At 44.8% G+C, this 17,796-nt stretch overlaps 1 protein-coding gene across 3 annotated transcripts in view; it reads right to left on the reverse strand.

Moving 5' to 3' along the window:
* Window positions 1–744: 744 nt before the first annotated feature.
* The window catches only part of LOC117693507 (NACHT, LRR and PYD domains-containing protein 5-like), a 59,864-nt gene continuing 42,812 nt past the window's right edge, over window positions 745–17,796 (reverse strand). For all 3 annotated transcript variants that reach the window (XM_076932086.1, XM_076932081.1, XM_076932080.1), the window contains 8 exons: window positions 16,521–16,688; window positions 15,635–15,799; window positions 13,655–13,825; window positions 10,181–10,351; window positions 6,342–6,515; window positions 5,308–5,478; window positions 3,129–3,299; window positions 745–968 (listed from right to left, as the gene is read on the reverse strand). In XM_076932086.1, the coding sequence (XP_076788201.1) occupies window positions 836–968; window positions 3,129–3,299; window positions 5,308–5,478; window positions 6,342–6,515; window positions 10,181–10,351; window positions 13,655–13,825; window positions 15,635–15,799; window positions 16,521–16,688 (1,324 nt within the window). In that variant the 3' untranslated portion in view covers window positions 745–835. The remainder of the gene's footprint in view (window positions 969–3,128; window positions 3,300–5,307; window positions 5,479–6,341; window positions 6,516–10,180; window positions 10,352–13,654; window positions 13,826–15,634; window positions 15,800–16,520; window positions 16,689–17,796) is intronic.

The raw sequence follows: 17,796 nt of genomic DNA on the forward strand, positions 1-17,796 counted from the left end.
ATAACTTGGGGACTCAGTTCTTTCCCTCATGTCTTAGGGATCAAAGTCAGGCTGTCAGTCTCAGTGACAAGTGCCCATACTCACTGAGATATCTTGCCTCTGCTCCCAGAAATATGCTTTTCATTCTCATCAGAAGAGTTGGTAGGGGAGTCAGGCCAGTCACCTGACTTTAAGGCTTTCTTCTTTTTGAAACAAGGTCTCATGTAGGCTCTGCTGTTCTGGAACTTGGTGTGTGCCTCTACACATGGAAACTTGCATGCTCTCACAAGGAACGAGCCTAGAACATTCTCGGGCTTCAGAAATGTTCTTTGCATTATGAGGCTACAAAAAGAAAGCTCTCCAAGGCACACAGAAGTGGCTGAATGCGTTCCTGGTGCTCCAGGCCTGACAGTGGCATCTGGAGTAGATTTCCTGGCTTTGAATGATGACTCTACCACCTACTCTATGGGAATGATCAGACACCCCATGCCCTGAAATCCTTACCTGTAAGATGGGCAGAAGCAACTTGTTTTTCCCTTCAGCTGATTTTGTGGGAATATTTTCTTTCTCCATCTCCCAGGACTGGGATTACAAGCATATGCCCCCATCTCCTGGCTTTTTACATGGGTTGTGTGCATCGAACTCAGACCCTCATGCTTGTACCATAATCCTTTACCAACCAGGCCACCCTCATCTCATCTCTGTCCTTACACCATACCTCCAATGATGGATATGACTACCTGATGCTTTTCTAAATGCTCTGTGTTTATTTCATTCTTGATATATCCTCTGAGGCAAGACAAACATTTCAGAGATACTGAAGTCCTAGGACGTGAAGGAGAGGGGAGTCGTGTCTTCAGTTTTTCCACCAGTTACGATCATCTTCATCAATAGAATACCAGTCACCATCAATCACCACGTGGGGCTTGATAGACTGCACTTCCTCCAGCTGTTTTCTCACCTCGGCATAGTACTGCTGCTTCCAGAGGCTGGGAAGAAAGGGATGTCATGCATAGGACCTAGTTATGTCCTGGAAACCAGATCAGGGGACTACAACCCTTTTTGAGAACTCTCAATGAGAGTAGTACAACCCTCTACCCCCTGTAGATTAAATGGGTTGGGGGAGGGGCTTCTAAGGCCCCATCCCTAATGGAAGAGGGAGAATCACTTTCATTTCTTTGGGGACTTGGTAAGTTGCTCATACTCCAGTGGATGACACCACACCCATGTGCCTCTGAACTTCAGTTGGAGGCAGTGGGTTACTAAACTAATTAAAAAATAGAGACATGTTGGGGCATCATGGCTCTTTTAAACAACTCTCTGCCTTTTGGACTTGTTTGTAGCATGTACCTTTTGTAACATATTTATGTAAAGATTGCTGACCTCACTCAGCCAGAATTCCCAACTTCCTATTCCCTCCTGCCTGTCTTCAAAAACACTCCATCCCTGTAAGTCACTCCTGGGCCTTTCACACTTATATCCATGTGCTAAAAATTGCACTTTGGATAAATCATGGCTATTACTGGAGAACTTACTCAGAGTCATTTCACCAGCAGTCTCACCTGGGTTGCCAGCCCAATCTTCAGCCAAATTCTTTTTTTATTTCATTTTTGGAGACAGAGTCTTGTTATACAGGGCTGCCTAGCCCAGAATGTACTAGGTATGCCTGGCCTCAAATTTGCAGCAATCCTCCTGCCTCTGCTTCCTTAGAGCCAGGATTATAGGCAGGCACCACCATGCTCAGCACTTCAGCCAAATTGCCTTTTTGAGTTGTAAGTGTATGTGGTCATGTGAGATGGCTCAGTGGATAAAAACACTTGGTTGCCAAGCCTGACAACCTGAGTTTTATCCCCAGAATCAACATGATGGAAAGAGCAAACTGACTTTTGCAAGTTGTTCTGACTCTACATGTGCACATAAATGTTAGTATTTTAAAATGTATGTGTATGTATCTACACACCTATGTCTACTATGCACTTACAGTGCCCACAGCGGCCAGGAGAGGGCATTAGAACACCAAAACTTGGGATATAGGTTTTTGTGAGCTACCAGGTGTGTTCTGAGAACTGAACTCAGTCCCTTGCAAGAGCAGCAAATACTTTCAAGTATCTAGCCATTTTTCCAGCCCCATTTTGACCCACCAGTCTATTTAATAATGAGTGGGGACACTAGTTATCAGAACACAGTGACTCATCGGTGGCTATGTTCAATATTTAACACGCATGACAAACTTGTCTATTTTTGATTGAGATGGAGTCTGAGGCCTATGCTGTCTAGAACTCGCTATGTAGTCAAAGACAGCCGCAGATTTGTGGCCACCCTCTTGTCTCAAGCTTCACAAGGACTACAGTTGTAGGTGGGAGTCACAACATGTGGCAGAATGAACCATCATAACCATTGCTGGATGTGTAAGTGGCATTACACACGTGTAGTGCAACCACTGCAGCCATCCATCTTCAGTACTCTCCCCATCATCCCAAACTGGAGCTTAGTTTAGCCTGGAGATGCTAAATGTCAACTCTAAATAAATTTCCTTTTTAAATTATTTTGGCAGTGCTATGGATGGAACCCAGAACTATACAAATGCTAAGAAAGGGCTCTTCCCCGGAGTTAAGCCTCTAACCTTCATTGTTGTATCCTTTAGCAACCTCCAGCCTTTCTGTCTTGATGAGTCTACTGTCTAGGAATCTCATACGAACAGTCACACGATATTTGTCTTTGGGACTGACTTCACTTAAAGTCCTGTGTCTTATTCATGTAGGAGTGTGTGTCAAACTCCCTTTCTTGAAAACAAATGTATAAATATTTTTTTTGAGACAGGGTCTCAGTGTGTAACCTTGGTTCTTCTGGAACTTTCTGTCAGTGGTTATCAACCTGTGGATCCAGAGCCTATCCTTGGGGGTCACATATCATAATAGTAGCAAAATTACAGTTATGAAGTAGCAACAAAAATATTTTTACAGTTGGAGGGGGTCACCACAGCACGAGGAAATGTACTAAGGGCCCCAGCACTAGGAAGATGGAGAGCCACTACACTAGATAAAGCTAGTTTCCAAGCCATGGTCTCAACTACTTTCAATTGCTTTTCCTCTCCAATCAACTTGTCAGAGAGTCAGGTTTTATGTCTCAGGAGACAATTCGGAACTTACCCAATTACCGACAGGCTGGTGGCAGGGCATTGGAATGCACAGCACAGCTTCAACATCCCTGCTGTACTGAAGTCATTCATTACCAGGTTTAGGCTCTTCAGTCTCGAGTTGCTAGCGATGACCAATGACAATACCTCACAGCATTTGGAAGTCAACTCACAGGCCCCCAACCTACCGGAAGACCGAGAAGGAACCCATCAATGACAGACCCTCCACTCAGCTGGCCCGTAAGAGTTCAACCTAATGCTTTAAAAAGGAGAAAGGGTCTCCATGCAGACCTTGGTTTAACGGCTCTTGGGGAGAGCCTGAACATGCTCATTTCTAAGTTCTGGTTCTGGCTCTGATTGCCACTGGGTACCTCAAAGTGTCTTTGTGAAAGAGTCCAGCTATACTGAAATAGGGAACATGACAAGAATTACAGAAATACTTGCTGATTAATAAGTGATACTGCATCAAAGACTACAAAGAGTGGGGATCTGCAAGGAAGAAGTCTGGACAGGCTCATGGTACCTACAAAGTTGCATGGATACTGCTCTCATCGGGGGCACTCATAAGAGATTACCATGCCTAGGTGGTCAGAGCTTAGTCAGACTATAATATATGAGATGAAGCTGGAAACTTTACAGGGTTAGGGTTTTAGGAAAATGGATAAAACTGGAGGTTAGTATAGTAAGTGAAGTCAGTCAGATGTGGAAAGGCAAATATCGCATTGTTTTCTCTTGTTCGTGGAGCCCAAATTATAAGTAGATACATAAAGTCAGATGTAGATGTGATGTACGCAGATACATAAATATATGCCACCAAAGTAGATGTGAAGCTGATTCTAGGGGAATGAAAGCAAACTAATGGGGTGGGAGGGGGAGGGGTGTGAGACAGTGTGTGTGTGTGTGTGTGTGTGTGTGAGAGAGAGAGAGAGAGAGAGAGAGGGAGAGAGAGAGAGAGAGAAACAGAGAGAGAGGAACTTGATCAAAGTACATTATATATTTGTAAGAAAGTGTCCTTGTGAAACCCAAAACTACGTAGGATGAACGTGTGCAATAAAAATATAGAGCAGCATGCCAGAGAATATCATTAACAAGAGGCACTGGAGAAATTTCTCAGTGGTTAAGAGCATTTGCTGCTCTTGCACAGGACTTGGTGTGATTCGCAGCATCCACATCAGGTGGTTTACAGTCACACATAACTGTGGCTCCAAGAGATCTGATGCTTTCTCCTGGCCTCTGTGGGTACAAGCATGCGTGTGGTGCATTTAGAGATTCAGGCACAGATGCAGAGATGCACGTTTATGCAGTAAACTTTAAATGAAAAGATCAAGCCACCATGGAGCTGGAGCTGGGCATGGCAGCACACTCCCATAATCCTTACACGCAAGAGGCTGAGACACAGGATCATAAGCTTGGGCTGCATGGAGAGACTCCACCTTAAAGGGCGGGGAATCAGCTGCTAATGGTATATCAGAGGGATCCGATACTTCAAAAGTTACCTTTATTTGTTCTGTATATGTATACATGCATGTGTGTGGGGTCAGATGAGAACTTACTATACTTTATTCTCTCCTTCAATCATCTGTATCCTAGTGATGGGATTCACATTATTGGATGCCTTTTCCTGCTGCCATCTCACTGGCCCATATTCTAGTTAAGTAAGTTTTATTTCTGTGTGTTGTATGTGTGGGAGTGTGTGTGTGCACGCACACACACACATGCATTAGATCTCACAGAACTCGCAATGTAGCCCAGACTTGCATCAGACCCAAGGTGATCCTACTTCATCCTCTTGTGTGTTGGAATTACAAGTGTGAGCTATTGTCCTTGGTAGGACTCTGGTCTAACAGGTTCCCAGGTGGATTACATGCTGACTAAAGTCTTAAGAACTATCGCTGTTCCTGGTTGCTCTGTATTCATCCTTCCTGCTCAATTCAATGTGCTGGACCATCAAGTCATGAGTTTCTGTATTTCCAGCACCTAGCACCATGGCTAGCATCGAGGGGGAAGTTCAGTGAGCATCTATCTGAAGGCTTTCCACTGGTAGATCCAGGACACCCAGACCCATGACTCCAAGGTAAATACTGTCTGACTTTATGAAGTCATTAACATGACAGCAGCACCCTAGTTTCACATTCAGGTCCTCCCACCTCCACTGAACTTTTTCCCTCAAAGAGGTGACCCCAAGAAGTTACCCAAGTCTCCTCAGTGAGCCAGTATTTTGCTTTAGTCCCTCGCACAGGGCTATGACTCCTTTGTCACCCAGGGCGTTGTTTCCAAGATCCAAGCTCTGTAAGTGCTTGGCTATTGGGATCATGCAGGCTATGTCTTCGCAGCAGTTCTCCGTGAGCTGGCAGTCCACTAGTCTGCAAGAGACAGAGATGCACACCTCCAGTGGGGAACAACCACAGTGGGGGTAACATGCAGAAACACTCAGAACATCTGCCTTTATTTCCTCCTAAAAGAATGTTTTGGGGTCAGTGAAATGGCTCAGTGGATAGAGGTACTTGCCACCAGTACTGCTGATTCTAGTTTGATACCCTGGACCCACATACCGTTGAAGGGAGAGACATTTCCTGCAAATTATCCTCTGGCCTCTATGTGAACACTGTTGCAATAAAGGCTGCTTACTTGAGTTTGATAATTCAAAGATTCTCAATGAGTCTGTGCATCTGAAACCCAGACATCTCTGAACATGAAATTTAGCATCACACTGATGTCCACAAGGGAAAAGTCTCACATCCGACCTCATTGACAGCTCACAGCTATAACGAATCTGCACTTAAAGCTTTGTGTGAAACCACCTTTACATTCTAAGTTTAAAGCATGTATGAAATATAAATCCACTTTACATTTAGATTTGGGCCCTAAACCCTAGGGTTGAGGGTAGAGCCCCTGCCTAGAATCCCCTGTGAGGGGCTGGGGGCGTGGCTCAGTGATAGAGTGTATACACAAGGATCTTAGTTCCACACTATCATCTCTGAAGACATGAACAAATTTTAGGGATCAAGGATGACCAACAACTCATAATCTCGCCTTGGGGTTCCTGTTCATAGCAATTCCTTCCTTCCCTCAACTCTGTGGACTTAGCTCCACACTTTTGCTAGTGTGATTCCCAGGAAGATGAGCACTTGACCTTGAGTTTTTGATTCTCACATCTCCTCATCCACCTCTTGTTTCCTAGAAACCCGGGCAGCAGAGACGACCCTTCGCCCCACGCGTCACTCACTCCAGTTCCTGAAGGTAACACGCTGGCTCCTTTAGAGCTTCACACAATAGCTTCATTGCGTTATCCCCTACAGGGTTCATGGACAGGCTCAGGTGTGTCAGCTTTCTGTAGCTTGAAAGTATCAATGCCAGGAAACCGTAGGCAGCAGCATCTACAATGTTGCAGTGATTCAGTCTGTGGAGACAAATGGAAGAGATAGATCACCACTGTTCCTTCCCATGGCCTTGGATAAGAGACTTCCTTTGGCCTCAATTTACCCTTCTGTAGGATGGGGACCCTCTTTATATTGCTCATTGCCATTAGCCTTAAGTGTGGGAGGGATAATTAAAGAAGTTGGTACTTACTGGGATAGTTACTAGTATTAGGTCATACTGGAAGAGTCTCAAACTCTGACCAGGCTGGTAAAATGGCTTAGCATAGAAGAGTACTTGCTGTCAAGCCTGAGAATGTCAGCCTGAGTTCATTCTCTGGGAACTACATGGTGGAAGAAAGTAACTGACTCCTCCCTTCTTTACTACCCATGTGCATGCTGTGCAGGCACAGGCACATGTGTGTACATGCCCTCTGACCCTCTACCCCTCCTGTATTTTAATAGGATGAAAAATAATTAAATTACCTTTTACTGTGTACTGCACTTATGCTATGGTGCATGAAGGGAGGTCAGAGACTAATAATTGGTTCAAGTTGGTTCTCTCCATCCACCATGCAGGTCACAGGAATCAAATTCAGACTGTCAAGCTTGGCAGCAAGCACCTTTACCTGCTGAGCCATCTTGCCAGCCCCCTATTTTTATATTTTTGAGGCAGGATCTTCGATAGGCTAAGCTGGCTGGGAACTCATTTTGTTGATGAGGATGACCTAGAATTCCTACCTCCATGTCCTGAATATTGTCATTACAAGTAAGTGCCACCCCAATGCAGCTAAACTTATATTCTTTAACAGACTTCCTGGTTTATGAGGACATGGGAACACATCATCCAGAATTTCAAATGACGGTGTGAGCATCATCGAGGGTGCACCACAGGACAACTTGTAAGACCTGGCTCTCTCCTTACAACCGTTACATGGGTCCTGGGGATTGAACTCAGGAATCAAGCTTGGCTGTGAGTTCCTTTACCAGCTGCCTCATATCATACATTTTATTCACAAGAAGTTATTGATGGATGAATTGTTCAAAGGGACCAAACAAGAAGCAGCACCCCACACCCCCAACCAGAATAAGCAGGTTGCATTAATATGAGTTACCAAGAATCTCATTCTTTGTCAGACATAAGATTTATGGTTGAAGATAACTTAGTTTTTAAAACATTTACATGGGACTACTGTCACACAGCAGCCAAGGAGAATGTCTTCCCTCTATGGTCTGCATGAGTGGTGTTCCTAGGAGCCTCCAACACCATGTATCTGTGGTTTTAGCCCCAAGTCAACTGCAGCATCCTAAAGAAATCTTTTCATAGGTACATGTCCATGTGTAAATGTGTGTGGGAGTCACTGAGAGTTGTTCATTACATGAGATCAAGAGGCTACATAAGATCCTACTCTCAGAAATCTAGGGCTGGAGAGATGTTTCAGTGGGTAGAGTGCTTGTTAGACAATTGTAAGGACCTGTGTCTGGATCCCTAGAGTCCAGCACCCATCTGCAATCTTTGCACCACTAATGGCAGAAGGGAATGCCTAGAATCTAGAAGGTTGGCTGCTGGTGTCTTCCTCGACAGATCTCCACCACCTGATTACAATGAGGCAGAGTCTCTCCCTTGAAGATCGTGCTGATTTGGCTAGTCCAGCATATGCAGTGGCTAACAGAGAACCCTGGCTCAAGAAGATGAAAGGTGAAACTCAACAGGCAAGGGTGTCCTCAGTGTGGCATGCACATGTCTGTACTCACACGGATGGGTGACTCACACGTGAATGTTTACCCCCTCCCCGACACACACACACACCCTGACTAGAAAGTGACATTCACTATCGCAAAGCACCAGGAGGCTGGGATGCCCCCGTGATGTGCTAGACCATGCTTGTCAGCCACAAGCCACAGTAGCCCTGGATCAACAGGAAAGCATTGCTCCATGGAAAAACACAAAGTCTGAGGGTTGGGTGACTGATGAAAGTACAATCAAAGACCCCAGGAAGAAAAAAAACCCTGTGTCACCAGGAGTGACAGCTTCGGATTGGTCAGTTGAGGATGCTTAGGGAATATAGCTCGACTATATTTGAAGGAACACTTTTCCACTCCAAGAAAACAGAGAAAGGATTTCCAAGGACAGAGCAAAGCACGAAGACGGACAGGGACAGGACTCAGCACAGACGCTGCCACAGGCACCGGCACTACACCTGTACCTTCAACAGTATCTGCACCAAACATTAAAAACATGCTGTGCCCGAAATGAACATGTACAACAGATATTTTAGTTCCACATTCAGTAACAATATGAAGTCTACATTTCATATATACTTCACCATGTTATTAGAAGACACAGAGTGTGGAGGGAAGTGTGTGCAGGTGGTTTACAAGTACACCATCTTGTATTTTTTAAAAAAAAAAAAAAAACATCATCAAACTTGAGATCACTGGGTAAAGTTGTTTACATGAGGACCTGAGTTCACATCCTAGGAATCCATAGACATATAGGTCAGACTTAGTGACCCTCCTATAACCTCAGTGGTTCTGAGGCAGAGATAGATCCACTGAGCTAGCTAGCAATTAGCAAGCTGCGTTCAAGCCAGACTCTAGACAGAATGACTGAAGACAACAGCAACCTTCAACCTCCATGTACACATGCACACACATCTGTACCCAGACATGTATACATCCTCTTAACCATCTCTCCCCATAAATACACAAGCAGACTAAAAAACAAAGGTTGCACTTGGAAGGAATCTTGAGGGCTGGTAACATGGCATAGTGGGTAAAGGGGCTTGCAACCAAGCCTAACGATTTGAGTTTGATCCCTGGGACAGACATGGTGGAAGGAGGGAAGCAATTCCTCCAAGTTTTCTGCCTCACCCCCATCTACATGTGAGTGCTGTGGCATTCCTACTCATATCCTCATGTATAGATAATCATGCCTAGATAATAAATAATAAAAGCCTAGAATTATTTTCCAAACATATATACAAGTAGCAATAACAAAATGGTTCATACTAATTGAGGGTCAAAGAACCGGAGCCCTAAACATACTGGGAGTGATGATTATGAAACATCTCCAAGGCTCATGTGTTTGAACAATTGGTTCCCAGTTGGTGGTTCCCTCTAGGGAGATTGTGGAACCATTAGGAGGTGGAGCCTGACTGGAGGAAGCATGCGACTGGGGGTGGGCTGTGGGGGTTCCAGCTTCCTCTCACTCCCTGTTCTTTCTGCTTCCTCCATGTGTTAAAATTGTGCTCAGAGGCTTCCTGCTCCACTGGTTTGTTTTTCCTGGTTGTTGCCAAGCCTTCCTTCCCCCCTCGCACCCCCCAGGAGGTAGAATCTCAATCAATCTCTCTCTCTCTCTCTCTCTCTCTCTCTCTCTCTCTCTCTCTCTCTCAATCAATCTCTCTCTCTCTCTCTCTCTCTCTCTCTCTCAATCAATCTCTCTCTCTCTCTCTCTCTTTCTCTCTCTCTTTCTCTCTCTCTTTCTCTCTCTCTTTCTCTCTCTCTTTCTCTCTCTCTCTCTGGAACCACAAGCTAAAACAAACCCTTTTCTTCAAGTTCCTTTTTGTCAGGGTCAGGGTGTTGCACCACTGCAATAGAAAAGTATCAAACACACTGGAGGAAGCTGTTTGTACCGCACAGATAGCATCACTCTGCCCTATTAGGCTGAGAGCTGTGACAGCCTCCCACAGAAAGGAACCAGACTCACATCAGCCGCTGGAGAGCACATTCTGGAGTCTTCATAACCTGACACAGCTGTTGTACTTCTTTAGTCCCCAGGTTGTTGTTTGATAGGCACAGGTGAGTCAAGCTCTGGTTGCTGAAAAGGGCTGAGGCCAGAACGTGGCAGCTTTCAGGTGGGAGGTCACAGCCGTCCAGTCTACAAGGAGAGCCCCACCCCCAACAGACACAGTGAGGTCCATTCTCAAGTTTCCCTCCTCCGCACTGGCATTCCAACATTTATTACAGCACTACTCACAACAGCTAAACTATAGAACCACCCAGAGTGTCCAGCAACAGAAGAATTGATGTGGAAAATATGTGTGTGGTTACTGGAATATTTTTCCAGCCATCACGAGAATGAAGTTGCTGTTTGTAGAGAAATGGAGACAACAAGAGACAAGCATATGAAGTGACTCAAGCTGGTTTCATTTGTGGTTCCTAGACTTAAAATTTTTCATTTTGAAAAAAAATGTTTATTTATGTGTGTCTGTGTCTAGGTGCATGTTATGTGGATGTCCAAAAAGGCCAGAAGGGAACATGAGATTCCATGGAGCTGGAGTCACAGGCGATTGTGAGATGCCCGATGTGGGTATTTGGAACTCTGGAAGAGCAACAAGTATTCATACCTGCTGAGCCAACTCTCCAGCCTTATATTTATTATCTGCATGAATGGGGGCACAGTGTGAGTGCATGTGTATGCACACACACAAGCACATGTGCATGTAGAGAACTGAAGTGAGTCACTTTTCACCGTGTGGGTTTGAGAACTAGGCTGAGATCGCCAAGGCCTGGTGCTGATCCTACCAGCCAGTCCATGATTTTTTGTAGATACATACAATTGTGTATGTATAAGCATCAGGAAAATAGAAATGTTTCTAGAGAATAAAAGGAGATACTGGGTGGGCATATAGGTGAAGAAAAGAGAATATCTGTGTGTGTTTTGTTGAACATACAGAATGTGCATGTATGGGGTCTGGACGGATGGTTCAATGGTTAAGGGACTTGCTGTTCTTCCAAAGGGCTTGAGTTCAGTCCCCAGAGCCTATACTGAATGGTTCACGCTCACAACCTGTAACTCCAGCTCCTTGGGATCTGATACTCTCTTCTGTCCTCCCCAGGTACTGCACTCATATACAGACACCCATAAAATAGAGTAGATCTCGGTATACACACATACAAAAATATTCATTTAAACTTTCCCTCAGAAGCAGGCATATTTACCTGCTGAGTCATCTCAGGCCTATGATTTCTTTCCTTTGTTTCTGTCCCTCTCACTGAAAGTCACTATGAATCTGTGGGAGGGAACTCCTCTATGTGTGACAATACATTGACTATGTAAACTATTTGATTACATATTTTGACATAATTGACATATTTGACAATGTGAAATCTATTTGATTACCTCATTCTTTGCCATTCAATGGAAAGCTTCCAGACTAGAAAACAAAAGCATTAAAGACCCTTTCTCATAGCAAAAGCATTAAAGACCCTTTCTCATAGGGCTGTGGCCAAACTAACCACCCCAACAAACCTGGAATTCTTAGGATGGCCTGCTGTGTGTGCTTGTTATTCAGTATCAACAATGGCGGATCTCTTCTGGCAAATAAAGAAACCAGCTGGATTGGACCAATGTCCAGCAGCCAGGTTGTCATTATTGTCATTTCTTCTTTTTCTGGCCTTTAAGATTTCTATTTATGTGTGAATGTTTATGCAGGTGCAGTGCCCACAGAGGCCAGAGGAAGGCGCTGGTGCCCCTTGAAGCTGGAGTTACAGGTGGTTGTGAGCCAGCTAATATGGGTGCCTTCAACAAAATACAGCCACAAGTGTTAAGTCAGAGCCATCTTTCCAGCTTTACATCTGGCCTCTAAAGGGCGATTTGTACTACTTGTTTTCAGTGACTTTAATGAGCTAGAGCTGTGGCAGGTGCCAGCACACAGCTCTGAGAAGTGACTGTGGATCAGATTTTCTGTTTTGCCCATTGATAATAGTTCATCCATGAATGAGTGACTTAGCCTAAAACTGCCTCCTTGCTTACCAGTGAGACTAAAGACGGTGGCCACCCCATAGATATGTTTCGAGAAGGAAAGGAGGCAGGCACTGATGAGAGCTGGTAAATCTCATTTCAATTTAAATGGTGGTTTCTACAATTGCTACCTCTTCACTCTCCTCTCTATACACAGGACAAGTGGATGAGTAACAACTGCCCCACCTGTCCATGTAGAAGTATGTGTATAAAACAACAATCTTAGACTTGTCTCTTCTGTTATCTCCTTTGTCTTTCCAGGTCAGAGTTATCTGGCATTCAGATGATCCTATTAGGACCCTCCTCCTCTTTTTGGCATGTATAGTGTGTGCATGTATGTATATTTGTGTGTCTGTGACTGCACATGAACATGCAGGTAAGATGTCTCTACATGCATGCTTGAGGCCCAAGGTTGACAGTGGGTATCTTCCTTGATCAATGTCTGTCTTTTTATTGAGGCAGGGTCTCTAATTGAACTCAAAGCTCATCACTTGGTCCAGTCTGACAAGCCAGATTGCTCTGGAGATCCTGTCTGCCTCCATAGTGATGGATGCAACCCACCAAGCCCATCCAGCATTTACAGGGGCTCTGGTGATCTGAACTCTAGTCCTCATGCTTGTAGAAGGTGTTCTTCACCACAGAGGAACCTCCCCAGCACTTTTTCTTGGTGTGTGTGTGTGTGTGTGTGTGAGAGAGAGAGAGAGAGAGAGAGAGAGAGAGAGAGAGAGAGAGAGAGAGAGAGAGAAGAGATGCAGAGAAATTGAAAGACACACAAACAGACAGACACACAGACTGAGACAGACACATAGGTAGACAGAGACAGAGAGACAAGAACAGACACGGGAACATTGATAAAAGTGACACAGAGACAGAGAGACGAAAACACACAGAAACAGACAGAGAGATACAGACAGAGATACAGACAGATACAGAGACAGACAGGGAGAGACAGAGAGACAGACATGAGAGACAGAGAGACAGGGAGATAGACAGGGATAAGACACGTTTTCAGTGTATCCCAGGCTGACTTCAGACTTGATATGATGCTTTTGTTGTAACCTCCTGGGTGCTTGTCATATACAACTATACCCTATTGGGTATTATAACTATATACCTGTGTCACCAATGTACATGCTCCGCTTTGGGCTTAGCCAACTAAGAAGGAAGTCATAGGTCACTGAATGAATGGGTAACTATAACTGTGGGGTCAAGTGTGAAATAACCCACTTGGCTCATATAGGTTTCACACTCTAAAAGAGCTTTGTTAGGACAGAGATCTTTGGCTGACACCCACTTGACTCCCTTTCAACAGAAGGGTTGCCATGATTGAATGAATGGGGTTTCTCGTATGCCCCAACACCAGGACATTCACCAGTCCCACCCATCTCTGGGGCATCTCACATGCAACAGAGTCATAGAGTGAGAAGGGAGACTCACATCAGCTTCTTCAGTGAACACTCTGAGCTCCTCAAGGCGTCCCCGAGGTATATCATACTATTTTCTCCCACCTTATTTCTAGCCAGGCTGAGACACTTTAGGCTGGTGGTTGAAAGAAGGAGTGTGGAGATCATCTCATAACCAGCAAGGGTTAACTCACAGGAATCCAACCTAGAGAGGGGCATCACAAGATTATTTTCTTGTCCCTCTTGGATAACCCTCTCTCCACTTAGCTCCTGGTTTGTTTGTTTGTTTTTTCTGAGGCAGGGTTTCTCTGTGTTGCCCGGGCTGTCCTGAAACTCACTCTTTGACCAGGCTGGCCTGAAACTCAGAAATCCTCCTGCCTCTGCCTCCCAAGTTCTGGGATTAAAGGCGTGCACCAACACTGCCCGGCTCCACTTACCTCCTTAGGAACTGAGGAGGCCGCTCAGTTTCTCTTCTTTCTCTCTTCCTCACAGTAGCCTGTCAACACTGTCACCTAGCACACCACACCCCCATAGATGCAATATGCCATCTATATTTGCTAAATGGAAACAAAAAACCATGGGGCTTTCATGTTCTCAATGGATAAATGTGCTCACCACCTATACCAAAAACCTGAGTGTGATACCAGGACCCATACAGTACAAGAAAGAATGCATTGCTCCTGAGTTGTTCTCTGACCACACACATGCTACATGTGCACACAAAATTAAATCTAATTTAAAACCCCCAAAAAGTGTCAACTCCTTAGCATGCCTTGATGGAAAACTCTTCACAAGAGGGCCTGTGTTAGTTCTCACTGAGAAAGTTCACCATAGTTATATAACCATTACAAAAAAAAAAAATGCCTGAGGTTACCCGTGACCTCCTTTTTGAGACAAGGCCTTGTGTTAGCCCAGGTTAGCCTCTAAATTGCTAAAAAGCTAAGGCTGATCCACTCCTCCTGCTTCTACCACTGGAGCACTGGGATTACAGGTTTGAGCACTGTGCTTGGGCTTGTGCACCTGTGGGGACTGAACCCTGCACGTCTTGTATGATCTATGAGCCCTTTACCAGTTCAGCTTCCTACTTTCTTTCACCTTACCAGCCCCCACCACCTTTTCTGAAGACAGGATCTTGCTAAACAAAAGCAGGTTGGCTTCAAACTTGCCATTCCTATGACTCAGCCCAGACATTGTTAGGTTATAAGTATATACTTGTTTTTAATGATTCATATATTTTTTTTCTTCGATACAGGGTTTCTCTGTGTAACCCTGGCTGTCCTGAAACTCACTGTGTAGACCAGGCTGGCCTCGAACTCATAAATCCACCTGCCTCTGCCTCCCAAGTGCTGGGATTAAAGGCGTGCACCACCACTGCCTGGCACCATTTTTATATTTCTTAATGTGTATGTGGGCACACACATGTGACATAATGGACATGTTGTCAAAGGACAACTTTTGGGATTTCCCACCCCCCTCTACCTTATGGGGTCTGGGAATTAAACTCAGGTCATCAGGCTTGGTGGCAAACTCCTGTATCCCCCAGGCCACCACACTGGTCCTGTTTTTAATGTTTACAAATCCCTGGATTTTTATAAACATCGATGCAATATTTACATTTTAAAATCTGTTTGAAATGCTCAGTTTTCTGGCATGTAGCCCATTCCTTAGTCCTGTCTCCAACTCCTACTATAGCATTGCCAATCACTACTGCCCCCACCTCCAAAACTTCTCCATCTCTATCCAACCCCCTAGAGTGGTGGTTCTCAAGCTTCCTAATGCTGTGACCTTTAAATACAGTCCCTCATGTTGTGGTGTTCAGAAACCATAAAGTTATTCTGTTGCCACTTCATAACTGTAAATTTTCTACTGTTATCAATGAATCATAATGTAAGTATCCAATCTGCAGGATATCTGATATGCAATCCCCAGAGGGTTTACCACACACAAGTTGCTGTAGTTTTGCCAACTTCCTGGAAATTATTCCAAATTTTAAAGTACAAATTCATACATTCACCTCAGAGTCTCCAGGGAGCACCTTGGATGTCTCAGCGCATCACAGGCTAACTTCATGTCATCATCCGTCATGGGAGTGCTCCCTAGATTGAGGGACTTTATGTTCGGATTACTAACAAGCTTCCAGAGATATTGCAGGCCAGACTCTATCTCTGCATTCTTAAACCTGCAGAAGTGGAGGTGGGAGGGAGGGAGGGAGGGAGGGAGGGAGAGAGAGAGAGAGGGAGAGAGGGGGGGAGAGAGAGAGAGGGAGAGAGAGGGGGGAGAGGGAGGGAGGGAGGGAGGGAGGGAGGGAGAGAGAGAGAGAGAGAGAGAGAGAGAGAGAGAGAGAGAGAGAGATAATACTCATTAAATTGTTCATTTAATAATTAATCACATTGAATCAATAACACTCTTCTGTTTTACCCATCTTGCTAGCTCTCAAAGCTGTAGCTCTTTGCACACGGCTCGTTTCCGAGCCTATGCTGTGCTGAAGGGAATTACATCAGCTTCTTTTCAGACTGACTGCTCTTAGTTGCCCTTATTGCCTTTGACTGTTAGCTGTTCTCACATTTGTACAGTTTTAGAGTTATTAAAATGTGATCAAAGAATGACATGAATCATATACCTCGACTTACCTCATGTCACTCTATGGCCCCAAAGTCATCCTCTCATCTTCTCCCTTACTAACCAATTCCTACGTAGACTTCAAATTCCGCAGTCATTAAGCCTGCCTCAAACTTATGTACCTCGTTTTATCAGGTCTTTTGGTCAGCTCCAATCCCATGCTTCTGCGACTTGGTTCATGCTAGAGATCTTTTACAGCATCTATCCTCTCAGAATACATCTCTCCTCAGGGTTCACAGGAGAACCACAAGAAAGCCTGCCCCAGGCTGGGTGGCACTTACATCAGCTTCTGTATACTGCAGGATGAATTTCCCAGCTTAAGGCACAGTATCTCCATGGCCCATTTGTTCAAGATGCTGTTGCCTAAGTCCAGCTCCTTCAAGTTTGGGTGGGTGCTGAGCACAGAGGAGAAGTTTTTCCAACACTCTTTGAGGGGCTTGTGTAGTTTCCTGTGTCAGTGAGGGGGGAAAGTGGGAGAAAATAGGATTGAACAGGTAGATCTGAACATGACTGCCATGGCAAGACCAGACACAGGAGGGAGACTAGACTGTAAGGGAACACAGGAAAGCTGAAGAAATAAAGTCAGCTCCGAGGAGGCTACCTGGTGCATGCTCTACAGGACCAATCCTACAGTCCGCTGCCTTTGATATTTCAATATTCCCTGGGGGTATGCTAGAACAATTAGAGGAGCCCTCAGTCCTCCCAGCTATCTGCTGTCTTAAATTCTAGCTCACTGTAATGGTGAAACGGTATGGCTGTGTTGTATGCCACTGAAAAAGATTGTATTTTTAAAATTGTGTAACTGTGTGTGTACATGTGTGCCATCTTCATGTGTGTCTGTCTGTCTGTCTGTCTGTCTGTCTGTCTGTCTCTCTCTCTCTCTCTCTCTCTCTCTCTCTCTCTGTGTGTGTGTGTGTGTGTGTGTGTGTGTGTGTGTGTACGCTCATGGAGCCCAGAGGAGGGTGTCAGATTTCTCTGGAGCAGGAGTTATAGGCAACTATGAGCCACCCAAAGTGATGCTAGGAATCAAATCCAGGTCCTCTGGAAGGACAGTAAGTGCCTCTTAAATACTGAGCCATCTCTTAAGCTTGAATTTTATTTTTACTCTGGAGATGATACAATCATTCCATCTCCATCTTGGATTAGAGATTACCACTTCTTGTTAGTTATGGCAACTACTGAACAAAAGCAGTGCAGTAAAAGCCAAGTATATGATTAAGAGACGTGTGGCTGATTCCTAGTAGTGGCCAGAGGAAGGTTACAGGATCCCTGACACAAGACTTCAGCTCTGACTTCTTGCCCTCCCTCAGCGGCAAGTGATCTTGGAGGATGCTAGAATAAATGTGGAAGTGAATAATTGAAAACATGACTCCTTGACAGCTTCAATGAGGATATTGTCTATGTGAGGTGAAACTTTGCTGCGAGGTCTGAGTACCTGAGATCAAACCCAGAGACCTCTGTGGTGGAAAGATCTATTATTGCTAGTTGTTCTCTGACCTCCATGTGTGTCATGATATGCTCACACACAGAAGACAGACAGATGTGCACACACACACA

The sequence above is a fragment of the Arvicanthis niloticus genome, chromosome 1, assembly GCF_011762505.2.
Source record: "Arvicanthis niloticus isolate mArvNil1 chromosome 1, mArvNil1.pat.X, whole genome shotgun sequence".
NCBI classification, from domain to species: domain Eukaryota; kingdom Metazoa; phylum Chordata; class Mammalia; order Rodentia; family Muridae; genus Arvicanthis; species Arvicanthis niloticus.